The sequence below is a fragment of the Echeneis naucrates genome, chromosome 1 (genome assembly GCF_900963305.1).
Source record: "Echeneis naucrates chromosome 1, fEcheNa1.1, whole genome shotgun sequence".
In the NCBI taxonomy this organism is placed as follows: domain Eukaryota; kingdom Metazoa; phylum Chordata; class Actinopteri; order Carangiformes; family Echeneidae; genus Echeneis; species Echeneis naucrates.
The window spans coordinates 4,618,222-4,635,179 of NC_042511.1; the positions used below are offsets into that span (position 1 = coordinate 4,618,222).

The window sequence follows — 16,958 nt, forward strand, 5'->3', positions numbered from 1 at the left end:
TGTCAGTGGCCCGTACCGGACTGCAGGGTGCGAGCCCCACGGGGATCACTTGGTGGTCCGTCTCCTGCTGTGTTAAACGCTGTCAGGGTGACCAGGTAAGGTGTGTAGCTGGTCAGGTTGGTGAGATGCACATGGGTGTCAGGGACGAAAATCATCTTCACCTTCTCACTCTGGTTCTGCCTGTCTCTCTCCCAGTAGTGGATCTACAACAAGGCAAATTAATGTTGTCACCTACACCGGCTGTCTGTCCCCCTTATCAATCCATATTGAAGAAAGTGTTTAGGCTTTTGACAGTTTAACCACTTGACTGGTCCTGATGTATGCATTGATCTTTGTTCTGTTCTGTTTTATGCTATAAATCTATTACTATACATTAGCAGTACAATTTTATATCTGTCTCTATTTCTTTTACTCTTCATTCAGTCACTTGACATAGCACTTAGCAATCACGTTATCCAAGTTATCATCATGACTGAGAAACTCATTTTTCTTTAAATTGTGATGTATCAGTGTGTAGCTTGTGAATGTCGCAATTTAAGGGTGAAAAAAAAAAATCATCCCCACTCAGAAAATACAGCATATTCGTTTTGGGGGAAATTTGTGAAAACAAAATACTTTTTTGTGAGTTCTGCAGTGTGGTGTAAGTCACTTTTAATGAAACAAGCTTTATAAAATGAAAGAAAACAGATGAGCAGCACACTTGATCTTTTACTGCCAGTAAACAGCCTATATAAATGCATATCCAATAACATAATCAGTTTGGTGCATTAAAACAGCTTGCCTCCTGCTCATAATGGTTCCACTTGCTTTAGAATTGACCCTTTACAAATCACTGCAACTCATTTAATCCCAGTAGAGGGAATATATTTATCTATTATGTTTTAAACACCATCTGAGAGTCCTGCAGAATGGCTGATTTGACATGAGAAGTGCCTTGACTTTCTCCATGCGCTCTGTGCTGCCGCATCTGATACACACTAATAGAAAGGTTACTGGAGTGGTTCAGCTTCATGAATTAGATATTAATAAGAAAAAGTATCTTGTATACACCCTTTGAGCTCTCAGAGGGAGAGCAGCCACAGCGGGGGTTACAGGATTTCTTCTCATGGTGGATCATTTCTTCAAAATTCAATGTTTAAGCTTGAAGTATAGAATCTGGGAAAACCAAATATGTTTCAGGACCTGTGTGAGCACAGTTTCCTTGACAACCTTTCAGTGACATGAAGCCACCTGGGTGTCTCATCAAACAGTACGTGGTTTTTTCAGCTCATTAAAATTGTAAACAGATCACCTTCGTGAGCACAGACACATTTTGTTTAGTGCCATTTTTGGGGTGGAAAAAACAAAAGTCCTACAAAGCGACGACCTTAAAATGGGTACAATATGACTGATTTCATGTATTTGGCATCAGTGTCACATCAGCTGGAAACAAGCAGTGTGATGCAGTTAATTAATTTTCTTACTATGTTCATACAGTGACCGTTTGAAAATACTTTATGGATTCAGAGTGTACATTAGGCTGCAAAAAAGGGACATCGTCAGTTATTTATCCAGCACCACTGACAAGTAAGGACTCCACAAAAGCTTCAGTGCAGTAAGAGACCTTGGATTAAGTACAAAGTACTAAATCTATTTAATAACTGCAAAGACATCAAGGAGATTTTTAAAGATGCCCAATATACAGCAATGATGTTTAAAAGTTGTTAAATATTCAGAGGTGATGTATGCTGATGTTTAATTTGATACATGAAGTAAAGAATTCATTGTTGTGGTTTTCTTTGTTTGTATGAATTTTATATACATATACTTATAAATCCAACAGTGTGATTTTTTCCTGAAACACAGACTCTGTGGTTGTGTGGTTGAGTTTAAAACTTTATTTTGTGATCATTCCTGACAGAAAGTACCAAAAGGCTTCCTCTGCTGTTTTTTTTTTAGGACTTTCAAATTTCGACGCAGCAGCTCGTAAGCGGCACTTGAGGGCAGCATTAAACCATCTCTGCCCTTCTGTGAGCTCAAAGTAATGAGATACAGAGTAACTCATCCATTTGCTCAATTCAAAAAAGTACCTAGTTGTGCATAAAAAGATGAATTTCTATTTAAAACATTATTATTGTAGAAAAAAAGGAAATATCTTTCATGCCACTTCATTCTGATGGTTGAGTAAAAAAGCATCCACCCTGTTGTTTTAAAGATCTATTTTGGTATTCGCGATGTGCGAGACACTCAGGATTAGTCTAAAAAACAATTGGACGTTGCCACGAGTGGACGTGATTTCAATAGGATTTGACAAGATCAAGAAACTTAAATGGATTTCTCAACCATCTCTTTTGTCAAAATGGTGATTTAGGGTCTTAAATCGTGATGAAAAACAGCAGCTGGATGCTTGTTTTGCACGACAGGAATTGGTTTATCTTGTTTATTTTATTTCTTTCTCTTCTGAGCTTCGATTATAAATAACGGAGCCATTTTCGTAAGCATTTGGTGTTCTGTCGCTATGACATAAAAAAAAAAAGAAGTTCATACTGGGAGAAAAATATGCAGTTATGGATTCTTTCAATCAAAGAACGAATGACTTATTTGAGTTATTCATGCCAAAGATTTTTGTTGCTGCTCAAATAATATTCTATGAAGTACAAATTTTTGTTTATGTCCATTTGAGAGATTGCTCTGCATAAGACCTGCATAGTTTGGTATTATTCGTTGCCTCTTCCCCATCATATTCCCAGTGTCTGACAAGGCTTCAAGGACAATTGACTGAGCTTCAGCTGCTGAAAAATACTCCGTACTGAAGTTTACATTTAGTGCTACCCGGCGTCTGTGCTGCTCATGTAACAAAAGTACGTTAACAGAAGTCAGAACCTATTCATTAATTAAACATTCTTTCCTCGCTCTGTTTCTCTCATCTTAATCTCCTTAACCCCTTCTGCCTCACACTCCCCTGCCCGTGTCCATCCATCTCTGCTAGTTTAAACGTATTCCCTCGATCCTTTTCTCTAATCAGGATTCTACAGGGATCGCTTGGTCGTCTCATTCCTTCACTCTGCAAATATTACATTCCCTTCTTTCGTCACCATTCCCCCTCCACTCCTGCAGAAATCAGTGTGTCTAAAGCAGGACAGATAACCTTGTGTTTGAAGTACTAAGAGAGAGGGGGTAGGACAGGAGAGCTGAGGAGGAGAGACGGGCAGGGAAGTGATACTGAAACCATTAAAGGATATTCAGATTCTTCCTCTGACTTAAATCTCTTTCCTTCTTTTGTGTCTATAGGACAGTCGAAGGTGCAGCAGGGCAAATCTCCTTCAACAATAGCAGGAGAGATTTTATATGCAGACATAAACATTTATTACCACAGGCAGACACACACCCTTTCTGTCCTGCATGTACCTGCCACAGGCAATTCTGTATACTGTATGTGTGTTTGTTTGTTCGGTGCCACCTTATATCCTTGGATGAGTCCATTCTGGGTCTCCAGCGGGGGTGTGTCCCAGGTGATCTCCAGGATGGAGGGAGACACAGCGGACACGCTGATGGACTGGGGGGCCACCGATGGAGCTGCAGAAAGGAGAGGTGTTTCGTTAGGATGCTACTGACTGTGTGTGTGTGCAGCTGGATGTTGGGGCTGGAAGTGGAGAAGATGTGTTCTATCATTCCAATTAGATCAGGCCTAAGGCAGAAACTAGTTACTCAGCTCTAACACACATATGCATGAACACTCAGCAGTGTGCACCGGAGGCAAGAGAAAAGGCCATATCACCCCATTTCATCATCCCCCCTCCAGCCTTTTCTGCCACCTCCTCCCACTTCTGCTGCTTATCCTCACCTCTTACTCCTCCGCATGTGATATGTATATGATATGTATAACCTTAACTCTACGCACACACACACACACACACAGGCCTTTGATTACAAATGCAGCATTGGATTGGTGAAGGGTGTTAGAATGTGAGAGAAATTGCAGAAATGTTCGAGTGCTGCTGTCGTAACATGCAAATCTGTGAAACAGCTCCGCAGTTTGTGTCTGCGTTATCTGTAAACAGGAGAATCCTCTGCTACACAATGTCCTGCTAGCTGTAAACCAACAACGAGACTCCTTTGGCCAGGATGGGCACAGAAGATGCTGTGGTCCGCCTGTCCCTTCTCCTCCTCAGGTATTTTTGCCAAAATACTCTTTGTGGACTTCAGCTAATGTTTCAGAAGCTGCACCAACTCAGAGCTCATCACCATCTGATTCAATTTGCTCCACCCACCTGAAATACTCTGACAACACTGCCCTTCTCAAAGACAACCATTCAGTCCTCAACAATCACTACTTAACCCAGCTTTATTCTGATGTTGGGAAAACAAAATAAATCTCCCCAGCAGCCCTTCATTGTTTATATACATATAAAAACACAACAGTTGAAAGCTTCATATATTTCAGACTCACACTGTACTATGAACTTGGCCTCAACCAACATATAAAGGACAAAAAAGGTATTAAATATTGCCCCATCTCCTCCTCCTGTCATATCCACATAATATTCAATCCATCCTGCTCTGATGCCCTTCCTGTTCCTTTAACACACTCTCTCACACAGATTCAAGTAAGCGATGCTGCACCAGTGACTCCCGACTTCTCAGGGCTCAGTAGTACTCAAATACATTAGAAATTCAATTGCATATGAGACACACCCAGTGTTCTGCTCCTTAAATGTACTACCCTCTGGGTGCAGGAGCAGGAGGGCTCACTTTGGCAAAAGCCTGGTGCCCACAGTGACAGCTTGCTGAGGGGAACTCTGCACTTGTTTTTGTTATGTTTCACTTGTCAGTGTGTGGGGATGTGTATTAGACGATGAAGACTAACTCTCTAAGAGCCTGTTTTTTCATTTATTTTGCATTATCGTTTCATTTGCAGAGTTAAACCTAAGCCTAAACCTCATTCTTAGCTGTGATGAAAACCAAGCTTTAACCGTCCCCCAACAGACGGAGCACCCAGCCTTGAGGCAGCGCAGTCATAGGAATTGAAAGCAGGGCAGGAAGTGTGGACGATAAAGCAAGAAAGGAGAGGAAAGTGACAAGAGCACCAGGCAGGACCTTTTGACAATTTTCAGCCACAGGAGATTTCAACCGTATCCCATCATCCAATGGACCGAAATCATAACAGTTCCTTCTGTTTTTACATACCTGCCTCTCCAACAGACACTTCAACTGGAGCGGAGGGGGGGCTTTCTCCGATGATGTTGTAGCTTGTCATAACAATCTGGTAATGTTTGAATTTCTTTAGCTCTATAGAGAAATAACATGACTTTAAAATAGTGTATTCAATATCTGAAATAACTGCATCTGACTCTTCATTTCAGACAGTGATTCCTCTAAACTAAACTAAACTAAATCTAAAACATAAAAACGTTATTTTCCGGGTCCATCTTATATGACTTACGTGTCAACTCAAACTCGGTTAGTGAGGCGCTGCTGACTGTCTTGAAGGTGCTCTTGGCTTTGGAAGAGTGAAAGAAAAATGAATGCGGGGTAAATCAATAAACATCTCAAGTTTAACAATTAATTGTGGGATCATTATGCCCTTCAGTAAAATGAAAGACTCTTATGTTTCAGTACTCTGGTCAGACTCACTGGATGGACACTCAATTGTCCATCTTGTAAATCAGATCTATGATAACGCACTTCAGGATGCATATTGTATAATAATCAATTTTTGCAATATTACAGAGCAACACAGGTAGTTTCATAAAAAACAATGGTTTGATGAGGGGCATTGAGGTAGAACATTTTACTATCACACTTGCAGCTCAATTCACATGCTCTGATGTGGAAAACTTTTTCATTTCAGGTTATAAACATTCGACAAACATTGTAGTTGTAAGCCCTCCATCTTCTATTTCATTGCTTATTGTGTGATTGCACATAACAGATTTCATAAAAGATTTCAGAGTAGCAGAGTAAACATACAATCAGAGAAATGCTTGTGAAGTGAGAGTTATTTCACTAATTTTGGCTGTAAACTTTTTCAAAACCATAGACTGACCTTTCTCTAAACCCAGGAAAACATAAGCCCAAACTTTAACTAGTAACAGAGGAGACCTATCAAATTTTGGAGATTCAAAGCAGCATGCGTGGTGCAATATTAAGAGCCACACTCATGAAAGAGCCTGGTGGCCTTTTATTATCCTTTTCCAAACCAAACACTAATTGTAAGGGACTTAATTTGCTCTAAATAAATCTCCATATGGCGGCACAGCTGACTACTGCCTGCACTTTCTTAAACATGTATTTATTGAATTTTCATTTGCAGACAATGACAAATGTGGCCAGGATGACCACACACTCTCTGGATCGGTAGGATATATACCTAGAGCAAAGCGTTTTGGATCCAGTGGCAATTTTCTGGATATAGTTTGATCAATCAAGTTAATAACTTCTTTCCAAAAGGACTTCACTGCCTGGACTACATAACCATGCTGCTTTCAAGGCCCCAGAGAAAATCTTCCCCCTAGTAGGTATGTAAACAGAGCAGTTAAAAAGGGTTGTGGTGGTAAATAACAGCAAAATAACAGCCAATCGTACTTTGGATACAAATCTAAGTAGCTTTACATCCCATCAAAAAACATGGGTGCTTATTTATTCCTGCATCATATAGATGAAATATCAAGTAATGATGATTCTGACTGTTATCATCAGTTTTAGTGCAACTAAACTGACTTAAGCTGGAGCTGGATAAGGACTAGATAATAATGAGATCTTAATTTAGTCTGCCACTGTCTGTAAAGAGGAATTACTGCAGTGATGAGAGTGGAAGTTATCTCTGTATTCTGCATATTCAAGCGAGAACAGATGTGCTATATGTATCATTGCTACTCACTTGTAATGAGGGAACTGGTGTTCTTGGTCATCTGGACACCTGATTCAGAGAGAGGGGAGGCGTTCACTGGAAGTTCTCTGTAGTACAGCCGGTATCCAGTCAGCACCCCGTTAATGCTGTCGTCACTGGGACGCTGGAAACATGCAGACAAGCACACACATTCAGGCACATCGGCACATACAAGTATTGCTGATCCATTTCTCACATAGAACGCTTCTGAGAGTTCTGAAGTAGGCTAATTTTCCTTCCCGGTGACTGACAGAGAGCTGGCAGGCAGGAGGAGCAGTATTCTATCAGCAGAGTCCACTTTAAACGGCCCGCTGGATTGGTCTGGCTGTAACCCGCACAGACAAAGTGATGCTTCACTGGATTTGGCATCCTTGAAAAGGATGATGAAATTGCTGGTGACTTTGTTATTTCCACTATCTCCCTCTGTTTTGACATAAGGCTAGAAGGAGAAAGAGAAGGCCTATCTGAACAGAGGCGGAAGTGCAACAAGCTGTTAAGTAGGCTGCATTTAGAGTCTCTTCACAGATCGGCACAGCTTTTAAACCTACCACTGTTTTTACATATCTTGCATTTCTCTCTTTTTCCTCCATGGTTGGACATTGCCAGTGTTTGCCTCTCTCGCCCTCTAACATCACTCCTGCTGGTGCATCCTCATTAGGACTATGAACATTTTTCTCCCCTACCTGTGATTGTCTGTCCCTGCGTCTGCTCATCCATCTCTCCCTCCATCTCTCCAATCTGCCAGTGTTAGCCTCTGACCTCTGCTGCTTCAGTAATAATGGTAATTGCATCCACAGATACAGATACAAACACACTCACAACACCAACACCTGCACAAACACTGCACATAGCAAGCCTGCTGGGGCCTCATTCTCCAAACAAGTGATTAACCTGTACTGTAAAGTTTCGCCGTGTAGGTCTGAGTGTATACAGTGTACATGAGTCTAAGAGACTGTTACTCTGAAAATACCTTCCACTGCACCAGGACGGAGGTGGTGGTTGTTGGTTTTACTGCAAGGATCACTGGGGGCTCATCAGGCACTGGAGGAAACACAAAGGGATAGAGAGGGGGTAAAAACAGACCAACAGACAGACTTACATCTGTCAACTTCTTCACAGATCTTCTCTGTTATCTTTTAAAATCTACACAATGCATCATTTTCTGCTTCCTTCCTGTCCTGCCCTGCAGCCTCTCACCATCCTGTAGAGTTGTAACGGTCTCCGTTTCTTTGCTCAGAACGCTGTCTCCTATATCGTTGGTAGCCAGCATCCGAAATTTGTATGATGTGAAGGGCTTCAACCTAAACACACAAACAGTTAAACGGATTGACACAAAACAAAACCAAAGGCTTTCTTTTCTCTAGCTTAAAGCTTAAAGCTTAAAAAAACAAAGAAAGAAAAAAAAAAATCATCAAAGATTATATCCCCATTTTTTCGACTACAAAATGTATTTATTGCTCCATTTAAACTCTGAGAATACCTGCTGTACTTTCCTCATTGTGAATTTATTAGCCAATTTATAGAGAAATTTAGCCAATAAAGCCGCAACGAAACAAGGAAACCTTAATGATAAAACTACAGCTGAAGGGATGTCGTAGTGGGAGTCCCCTCAGGACCAGCAGCACCTTCTGAACATCAATCAACAGTAGTGAATACTAACTTCTGAGTGCTCACCACGAGTATTCCCACATCACATGGGATGTACAAGTCTTTTTTCACTTAAAAGATGTGCCATGGATGAAAATCACCCCTCAGTGGCTCCTATTAGCTACACGACTGTGCTTTAGTTTCCTACAGTTTCACAGCTGTTATTTGGCCGTTTCATATTTCATCTTCATTTACTTATCAGTCAGCTGTAAAGAAATTTGATTTGCACTAAACTGTACAAGCGAGATTAAACAAATGAAGGTGTGTTCAGGCAGAGTTTATGTTTCCACCCCAACTTTCTTACTGAACATCATTTGTTTACTTACAAACACACTGAATGCATTTATTTCCCTGCAAAGAGGCTTGAGGTCTTGTATTTTTACTCTACCAGAACACAGAAACAAGACACACGTTCTACATAAGACAAAGAAGACTGCTCATCAAAACTCCACTGGGTACTTTAACAGTTTGAAAATAACTTCTCCCCACCTTCTGTCCTCCTACAAGCCATGTTTTGCTCTTTCAGTGGCCTTTGAAGATCAGACAAGGTCTTGAATAATAATTATCTAACACCTTTCCTAATTGTCTTCCCTGCTGAAGCATTTTCGCTGCCACACTACCACAACTTATCTGCATTTCTCCTCTATGCAAGGTGAGAGCATTAATAAACCCAGAATAACAATTTACATCAGTCATGTTGAAAACAGTTTACTCCAGAGCCACTCACAATCAGCCTGACAAACATGCACCCATTGTGCAGGGACCCGCTGAACAAGTCTGCCACTTGGTGCCTTAGAACAGGCTAATAGTATAAATGAGCCATCTCCCACACACTTTGGGAAATTGACTTGAATTTATGAAGGACACTCAGCTGCAAAACAGTCATTTTTTTTATATTTCTAATTAAAGTATCCTGTTATTATCACAAGTTAACAGGAGCAATTTCATAATTTGTAATAAGAAGTAATTTCACTCCTGCTTACACATCTACCTGCAACTTTCTGGACATTATTTACAGACCGCTCAGGAGACTTCAGGGGATCAGTTAGAAATTCAGCAAGCGACAGGATAACTGCTCAAAAGTCTTCTTGTATAATAATGAGCTGGGCCCAATAAGGGACAAGAAAAGGCCCTATGGGGTTGTGGGTATCGCAGGAATAGAACATCAAAGGCACCAAACTCTAAGATGGTGGGGTACTAAGAGCACTGGGAGGATGTTAAGGACAGTGTTTGAAAGTGTGTGTGTCTGTGTGTGTGTGTGTGTGTGTGTGTGGGCTTTGTGTCTGTGCACTAGCCTGGGGAATTCAATGTTTTGGTTCCAAAGATGTCTCACTGGAAAACAACAATTAAAGACAGATAACAAGTGAGTATGACTACGAGCACACGGAGATGTACGCTAATTCTTCCATGCAGCACTGTAATGAAAGCGTTCAGTGAGGGAATGAGCTAAAAAGCTGCATCAAAAGAACAGCAGCAGCACTGCCAACATGGCACATCGACTGCCCCGGAGGCAGGTTTGAAACCGGCTGGTGCAGAAACAGTCGTCAGTCTTCAGCATCTCAAGCATCCCTGTGATAGCTTGCAAGGGTGCACATGCAGTCAAAAAGTAGAAGACACGCTAAACAAAAATAAACTTCATCACGGTCCTGTAGCCATCCAGGCTGGCGACCATCACCTACTGCCATGACGACACACTCATCGGGGAGGAGAGGCCCAAGTTAAAAAAAGAGAGAGGAAAAGGAAGAAATTCAACAAAAATGGTGGCAGCGTTTATGAAATGAGTTGGTGTTGGGGGGATTCCTGAGGATGAATGGAAGAATAAATACATGTGTGAGGCTTTTTTTATACTACTGGCTGTTGATGAATGGATGTAGGTGGGGAGGAGGTGGCAACGACAAGAGGGATGATGGATGAAAAAGGTAAAAAAAAATTGGAGGGAGAGAATAGATAAACTGCAGGCACAAACTTGAAAGCACAAAGCGAGAGTTAGAAAATATTAAGAGGAAAACAGAGCTGTTCCTGCTGTTCTTCTGTGATTAGGTGACTGAGATCTTCCACATTTCTGCAGTGATTATGATTACTCTCTCTCCCTGGTCATTTTTTTTGCACCACAAACCTTTTCTTTTTACTTCAAGTGCTGAATAATAATTAAAAAAGCAAACAAACAACCGAACAAAATCTATCAGCTTGCGCTATAATTCTCTGGTCTTTACTTTGACATTTCGTTGTATCCCCTTTCTTTGTTCACCTTTCTCCCCACTGATGCATAAACATGAAAACATTTTCACAGACTGACTAATTCAAGTCTAACATGTCAACAACATTTCCATGTTAGGGCTTTAAATTGACAGCAAATTAAAGAAAAACAAAAAAGAAACAAAAAAGTATTTATTCATGTTCTCCCCAAAGATGGTTGACATGGCCTAATGGCCATTAGGTGAGCTCTGTGCCCCCTTAGATACTGTTGCTATGCCATTCAAGCTTTCTGCTCTCAAAATACTTTCAAGCATCCTTCTTTTAAAACAAGAACCTATTAAAGTAAATATGCAGCATTCGGTGCACACGCAATACTGAGCTAAATCAAACTGGAAAAAGTCCTCACTGACTGACGGCTGTGGTAGAAGACAGAGTAAGAGAGAACGTGTGACTGTGTGGGATAACGAGGAGCATTTTCATTTTAACATAACCTGGTTTAGCTGCTTATCTTACACACTTGGATAAGCAATGTGTCAAATTTCACTAACTGATGTTTGCAAAAATGCAATGCTATCATGGTTAAGTTTGCCAGCGTGTAAACCTTCCAAATAAGAGAAGGACAGAGATGTTAGTGATGGGCTTAACTTGAATTTGAATGCATTCCAGATCAGTGTGCACATGTGGGTACCTGTCAGCAGTCCAGGCGGTCATGTTGTGCGGGATGTCAGCAACATGTGTGTTCCAGTCCCCGCTGGGCAGCTGTTTGACCTGCAGAGTGAAGTACCTCAGGGGGGAGGAACCTGAGCCACCAGTCATCCAGACGAGACGGACACGGCGAGACTGAACCCCGTCCTGTGGAACAGACAACCTCCTGGGTGGCTGGGGACGCTCTGTAGGTGTGGTATGGAGGAGGGGAGAAAAGATGAGGGTGGGAGGAGACGAAAGAGAAGAAACCAGAGGGGAGGCCAGGAAAGGGAGAAAAAGTGAAAACGACAGGAACAAATGAGTGAGAAATGAAGATTTCTTGAGCAATTATTTTATTAAAAAAACCAGGCACTCGATAGTGTTGTTGATATTCCATCACATTCCTTCCAACACCCATCCATACATACAATTATGGCCTTACTTAAACAAAGTGTGGCTGTTATTTTAGTTATGTTATATGACTTCTCCCTTCAGATATACAGTTGGATGAAGAACTGGAGGATAGACCTAAGGTAAGGTGTAACAGGGGCTGTGATAGGTTACTGAGGTTCTGGGTGGAGAAAAACAAATGAAAAAACATCCACACACTTCATCAAGAAAAAGTCAGGAACTTGTTTCAGTAAATTGTTCAGCCATTAGAAGCCTTCACAACAGCTCGGAAGATATTCTTCTAACTGGTATTGTTATCATAGATGTATGAGTGTTGAGGGTCCTGCAGATAGTAGAACCTCTCCACGCAGTGAATAAATGTTAACAGTCATGATGGCGGTGGGAACAGAGATACAGATATATTTAGACTTCCTTTTCTGTTCATTAGGAAATCATTTATTGCTTTTAGCCTGCGAAGCACTTTGGTCAACCTCGGTGGTTGTAAATGTATTATATTAACAAAAGTGATTTCACTTGACTTCTGGATGGTAAGTTGAGTTAGTTTCAATTTGGACGGTCAGACTGTGGATGGAATTATATTGAATAAAGGATGCGTCGCCACATGCAGTGATCTGTTATTTTTTCAGAGCAACAGGGATTCTTTCTCTGATTGAAGTCTTTATCATACACATGCATGCATGCCAAAAACTATTAGAGGTGATGAAGAAATCAATTTTTTGTTGTAAACATCCAGCCAGGGAAGTCTGCTTTGTACTCCAATCAAAAGAATCTAACATCGAAAGGAAATGAGCTTACTGCAAAGAGTCAACTGAAAGCCAGTTACCTAAATGCATGGAGCTGCTCAGTGCAGAAACATCTGCCTTCAACATGTTCCTTCATTCATTAATTAAGGTTTTTCCTTTAACTTCCCTTCTACGTATTTAAATTAACTGTCACTTGGACAAATGGAGACTATCATGGACCATATGCTGCAGATAACTGCTAACATGGGACATGGTAGTCTACATTTACAAAACGTACGCACCAGAGAGATTGTTGCTGTGCATACATATGTATAAATGAAATAAGACATCTAACCACTGCGGCATCAAAGAAATAATTTCTCTGCAGATTGCCAGGGTGTGTGTCGTCCGTATCCTCACTATTCAATTAGAAGATGAAAGATGGTTCTGAGAGTCAGTGTCTTTGTACAACTGTGTTGGCAGTAGCTGTGTGATTAGTGGACGTGTGTAACCACATATGTGTGCGCACACACACACCAGTTAAACACACAGTCGGGGAGCACAATTTCAAATGCACAAGGCTATTGATTAAGTTTAAAAATAAAAGCATTATTGATTCTCTCTGAAGTTTAATTAATCAACAACTACAAAACAACAAACAGACAAGCACAGTCACACACTGACACACACAAGCTTGCTTTCCTTTCATTCATACTTATCACAAGTAATTTAAGTCAAATCTGTTTGCCTCCCTTTTCCCTCACACCCTTAATCTTCATTCCATTCAAGATTTGACTTTTGTGTTTCTGATACCATCTGTGTCTCCCTGCGTGTTCTCCTCTGGTACCGTTCCACCGTAAAGATCATGTTCTGATAATCAACTCATTATTGTGACAACATGTGCTACCCTCTCAGCTCTTACATGACTATTTTACTGCTTCGAAGGAGAGAAGAGGAGGAGGTTCGATAGCAGGAGAGGAAGGAGTGGAATAGAGGGTGGGGGAATGAATGCTGCTAAATATGCTCCTATAAGTTGTCCATTACCTTATCAGTTATCACCCCCTTGGAGACAAACATCAGCACAGACAAATTTCTCTGGGAGCATTGCGGCTTTCTCTATAATACATGCATGCACGTCCATTCATGCCTTACACTCACACTTGCACACGTACACACTCACGTGCACGCTCAAAAAACCAATTTTCTTTTTCTAGGGATTAAGCTGGTCTCTTCAGCATCATCAGAAAGAAATCTCTATTAGGCTATTCTGTCTATCTCGCATTGAGAATGGGCCATTATGTTACTGAAGTGGAACAGGGAACCACTGAATTCTTTTCTAAAGGAATCCTGATAATGATGCTGCCAATGTTATGATATCTGATCCAATTAAAATGCACTACACAAGCTCATAGCTCCAAACAGAATATCTGACATAATGATTCCAGGTTTTCATAAAGGAAAAAAAAAAAAAAAAAAAAAAAATCGCTTCACCGTCACAGTTTAATATCAGGATTCTTATAGCATTTTAATGCTTTACCAGTCTGATGGAGAAAATTGGACAAAGAGATCAGGGGTGACAAATAAGGTGGTGGCTACATCCAAACTAAAAGTTATTCATGCGTTAGGCTACTGAAACTCTGGAACTTTTGAAGTGATTATCAAAGTGATATTTCACTCTGGTGTGATAGGAACTGAAACCTTTTCGGTCTCCATTTCTCTTCATCAAGTAGCAATATTACTTTCCCGACAGAGTGTAATACTTATCTAACCTCTGTCTCCTAAATGTGTGTACACATTTAGGATCTTTATACCAAATTATAGGCTACACTTTCAAAACACAGCCTATAATGTGAAAGGTATCTCCAACCCGTTTTTATTTCTCCTCTCATCTGTGTCCAAAGTCACTCATTACTCCTGTATGATCCACTATACAGGGAGCTGCTGTTTTAAAAAGTATTCTACAACCGCCGGGCACCAACAAAATATAACACGATCCATCATTCTAAGCAGTCTCTTAAAGTATTTTTCATTTACTGAGAACCCCACTATCTATTCCAGCACAGAGAGGCCCTGGATGGTAAGCAGGGAGGAGTGAATGATCGGATGTTTACAGACAGAACTCTGCCTTCTTCCATTCACCTCTGTCCCCGTGAACACTCACCTTTCTGCCCTGCCTGTCCACATACCTGTTCCCCATCAGTCACCTGAGCTCTCCTCACCTGCACCTCATTCATCCATGCACAATGTGTTCCTGCTCACTCCCCTTGTCGGATTGTCTGTTTCATCTCCCACGAGGTTTTCCTGTGGTCCTGCAGCCTGCTTTAGCTGCCTGCTACCTGCACACCTGCCTGTGAGTCTGTCTTCACTTATTGAAGACGATCTCAGAGCACAAGTTTGCCTCTTTGTGTTACACTTGTGTCCTCTGTGTGTACTGTTATCCGTTATCAGCTTCCCTGACAGTCACTTGTAGTGATCCACCACGCTGTCTGTGGCTGTAACGCTGTAATGTGATGGCTTGTACATTTGGCTAACACTGTTCCACTGTCTACAACCGTTCTTAAGTCATTCATGTTTTCTGGTTCTCTTCATAATAAAAAAACACACCAACAGACAATTATTTCCTAAAACCTGCATCTTCACACCCTGACTGGTGTTCTCTCAGTTTGTATAACACTGCCATCCGTATCTTGGCACCCTATCAGTATTTCCCGTATAATCTCATCTCTTGTCGGTCAAATAATTTATGTGGTGTAACACATAATAACACTTGTGCTACCTAGTTGACAAAAACACATTCAGTAACCTACATCTATACCAACGAGCCCCTGAAATCTATCAGGTTTAACTGTTGCTTTGCTTTCCTCTGACTGTGGGTCATTTTGCCAAGGTGACCAGATTAAATGGTAAATTACTGACCTATCACATCACTGGAAAAAGGGATCATAAAAATTGCAGGGTCCTGATAGAAGTGATAAATACCTTTATCTCACCAGTTGCTCCAGAACTATTCTGGATTTCTGTGAAGGTTCTCTGTCATCCAGGTCATATTTCTCAGAGAAAGTTAAATCTGGGGCAACTGGACTTTGTAGTCTAGAAAAATCTCTAGATACTTAAGAGTTTGCATTTTGGTAAAACTGACCTCGTCAGGGACATGAAGGGTCTGACAAACTTGTCGCATATTCTTAAAGTTTGTTTATCATCAGACACGAGAACAGACGTACTCAGTAAAAAACGTAATAATAATAAACCATGCTCATGTTCTGGCCCCACTTTCATTATTAGAAATTGTCCCAATAATTACATTGTAATCATCCTGATTTGAAATACTAAATGTTTAATATATCTGATGTTTATCTGGGTGGCCCAGACGAGCTTAAAGGTAGCACAGGACATTGGATCGGGATATTTATAACAATCAGATCAGCAGATAATCTGTACCAACCCATGTCCAGGGACTGATTCCTCTTCCAGCTGTCAGGAGGGGTGCATTCGGGATGAATCAGGTCAAAACCGCTGCAGTCAGCAGCTGGCTTTACTGTAACCTTTGGTATACAGGTAAATCTTCATTTGGTTACAGTTGAAATGGCTGAGGGCTTAGGGCTGAATTTGAAATAAGCTGAAGACATGAAAGCAGTTGATTGAAGCGGGCGGAGAGGTGGAGAAGTCTCGACGAGACAAGATAAAAAGAATCACGACCTCTGAATCAGAGGATGATAAAAACTTGACTTTTTATTTGTTTCAAAATTGAATGAAAAGGAACTGCACTTCTGACTCAGTGCGCTTCTTTAAAAATCAAGTCACTGTAAAGAGCTGCTCCTCCTTTCTGGCCACTGGCTATCTTGCATGAAATGTTTCAGGGTTTTTTGAAAAAAAAAAAAAAAAAAAGAAAAAAAAGAAAAAAAAAAACCTTGGGAAAGTGACAGTCACTGCTCGGCTTCTTATATCTAGGCATGAATTTCTGTCAAAATCTGTTTCTGTTTTAAAATGGTGTTATTATGTAGCCTGTGACTGCTAAAATCAGAATACTGGAGGGAAATTAACAACATTTTTGGTGCTCTAAAATCCCAAATTACCAGAATTACAAAGTACAAAGTTAGTGTAGTCTAAATATCTTCATATTGAGCAATATTAATAATAGATTTAGAGCTGTTAGATTTTGCTTTTTGATCTGCTCTCTTCCACAAAGGCCAAGTAACTTTTCTGACCCAGCCACAACAGCAGATAAACCCAATGAGATCTCAGCCAGTGTTGCAAGAGAGTTGATGGAAATAGGATAATTAGCCTTGTTGTTCCACTCAGCAGAGGTTATCAGTATACCTAATACCACAGACATATTGAGCAAACATGGCTGAGTAAATTGTGCAGCCTTACAGGAGCACTAATTCCGAGCAATTTCAATGTGTATATTTAGCGCAGCTCTTCATTGATTG

The 16,958-nt window shown here is 40.8% G+C and overlaps 1 protein-coding gene across 1 annotated transcript in view; it reads right to left on the reverse strand.

Annotated features, from left to right (window-relative positions):
- LOC115045525 (protein sidekick-1) overlaps positions 1–16,958 on the reverse strand; it is a 196,860-nt gene that overhangs the window by 5,796 nt on the left and 174,106 nt on the right. Inside the window, exons 31-38 of the mRNA XM_029505265.1 lie at positions 11,400–11,601; positions 8,066–8,169; positions 7,839–7,909; positions 6,860–6,992; positions 5,423–5,479; positions 5,167–5,268; positions 3,440–3,555; positions 17–203 (exon numbers count right to left, since the gene is read on the reverse strand). Of these exons, the coding sequence (XP_029361125.1) occupies positions 17–203; positions 3,440–3,555; positions 5,167–5,268; positions 5,423–5,479; positions 6,860–6,992; positions 7,839–7,909; positions 8,066–8,169; positions 11,400–11,601 (972 nt within the window). The remainder of the gene's footprint in view (positions 1–16; positions 204–3,439; positions 3,556–5,166; positions 5,269–5,422; positions 5,480–6,859; positions 6,993–7,838; positions 7,910–8,065; positions 8,170–11,399; positions 11,602–16,958) is intronic.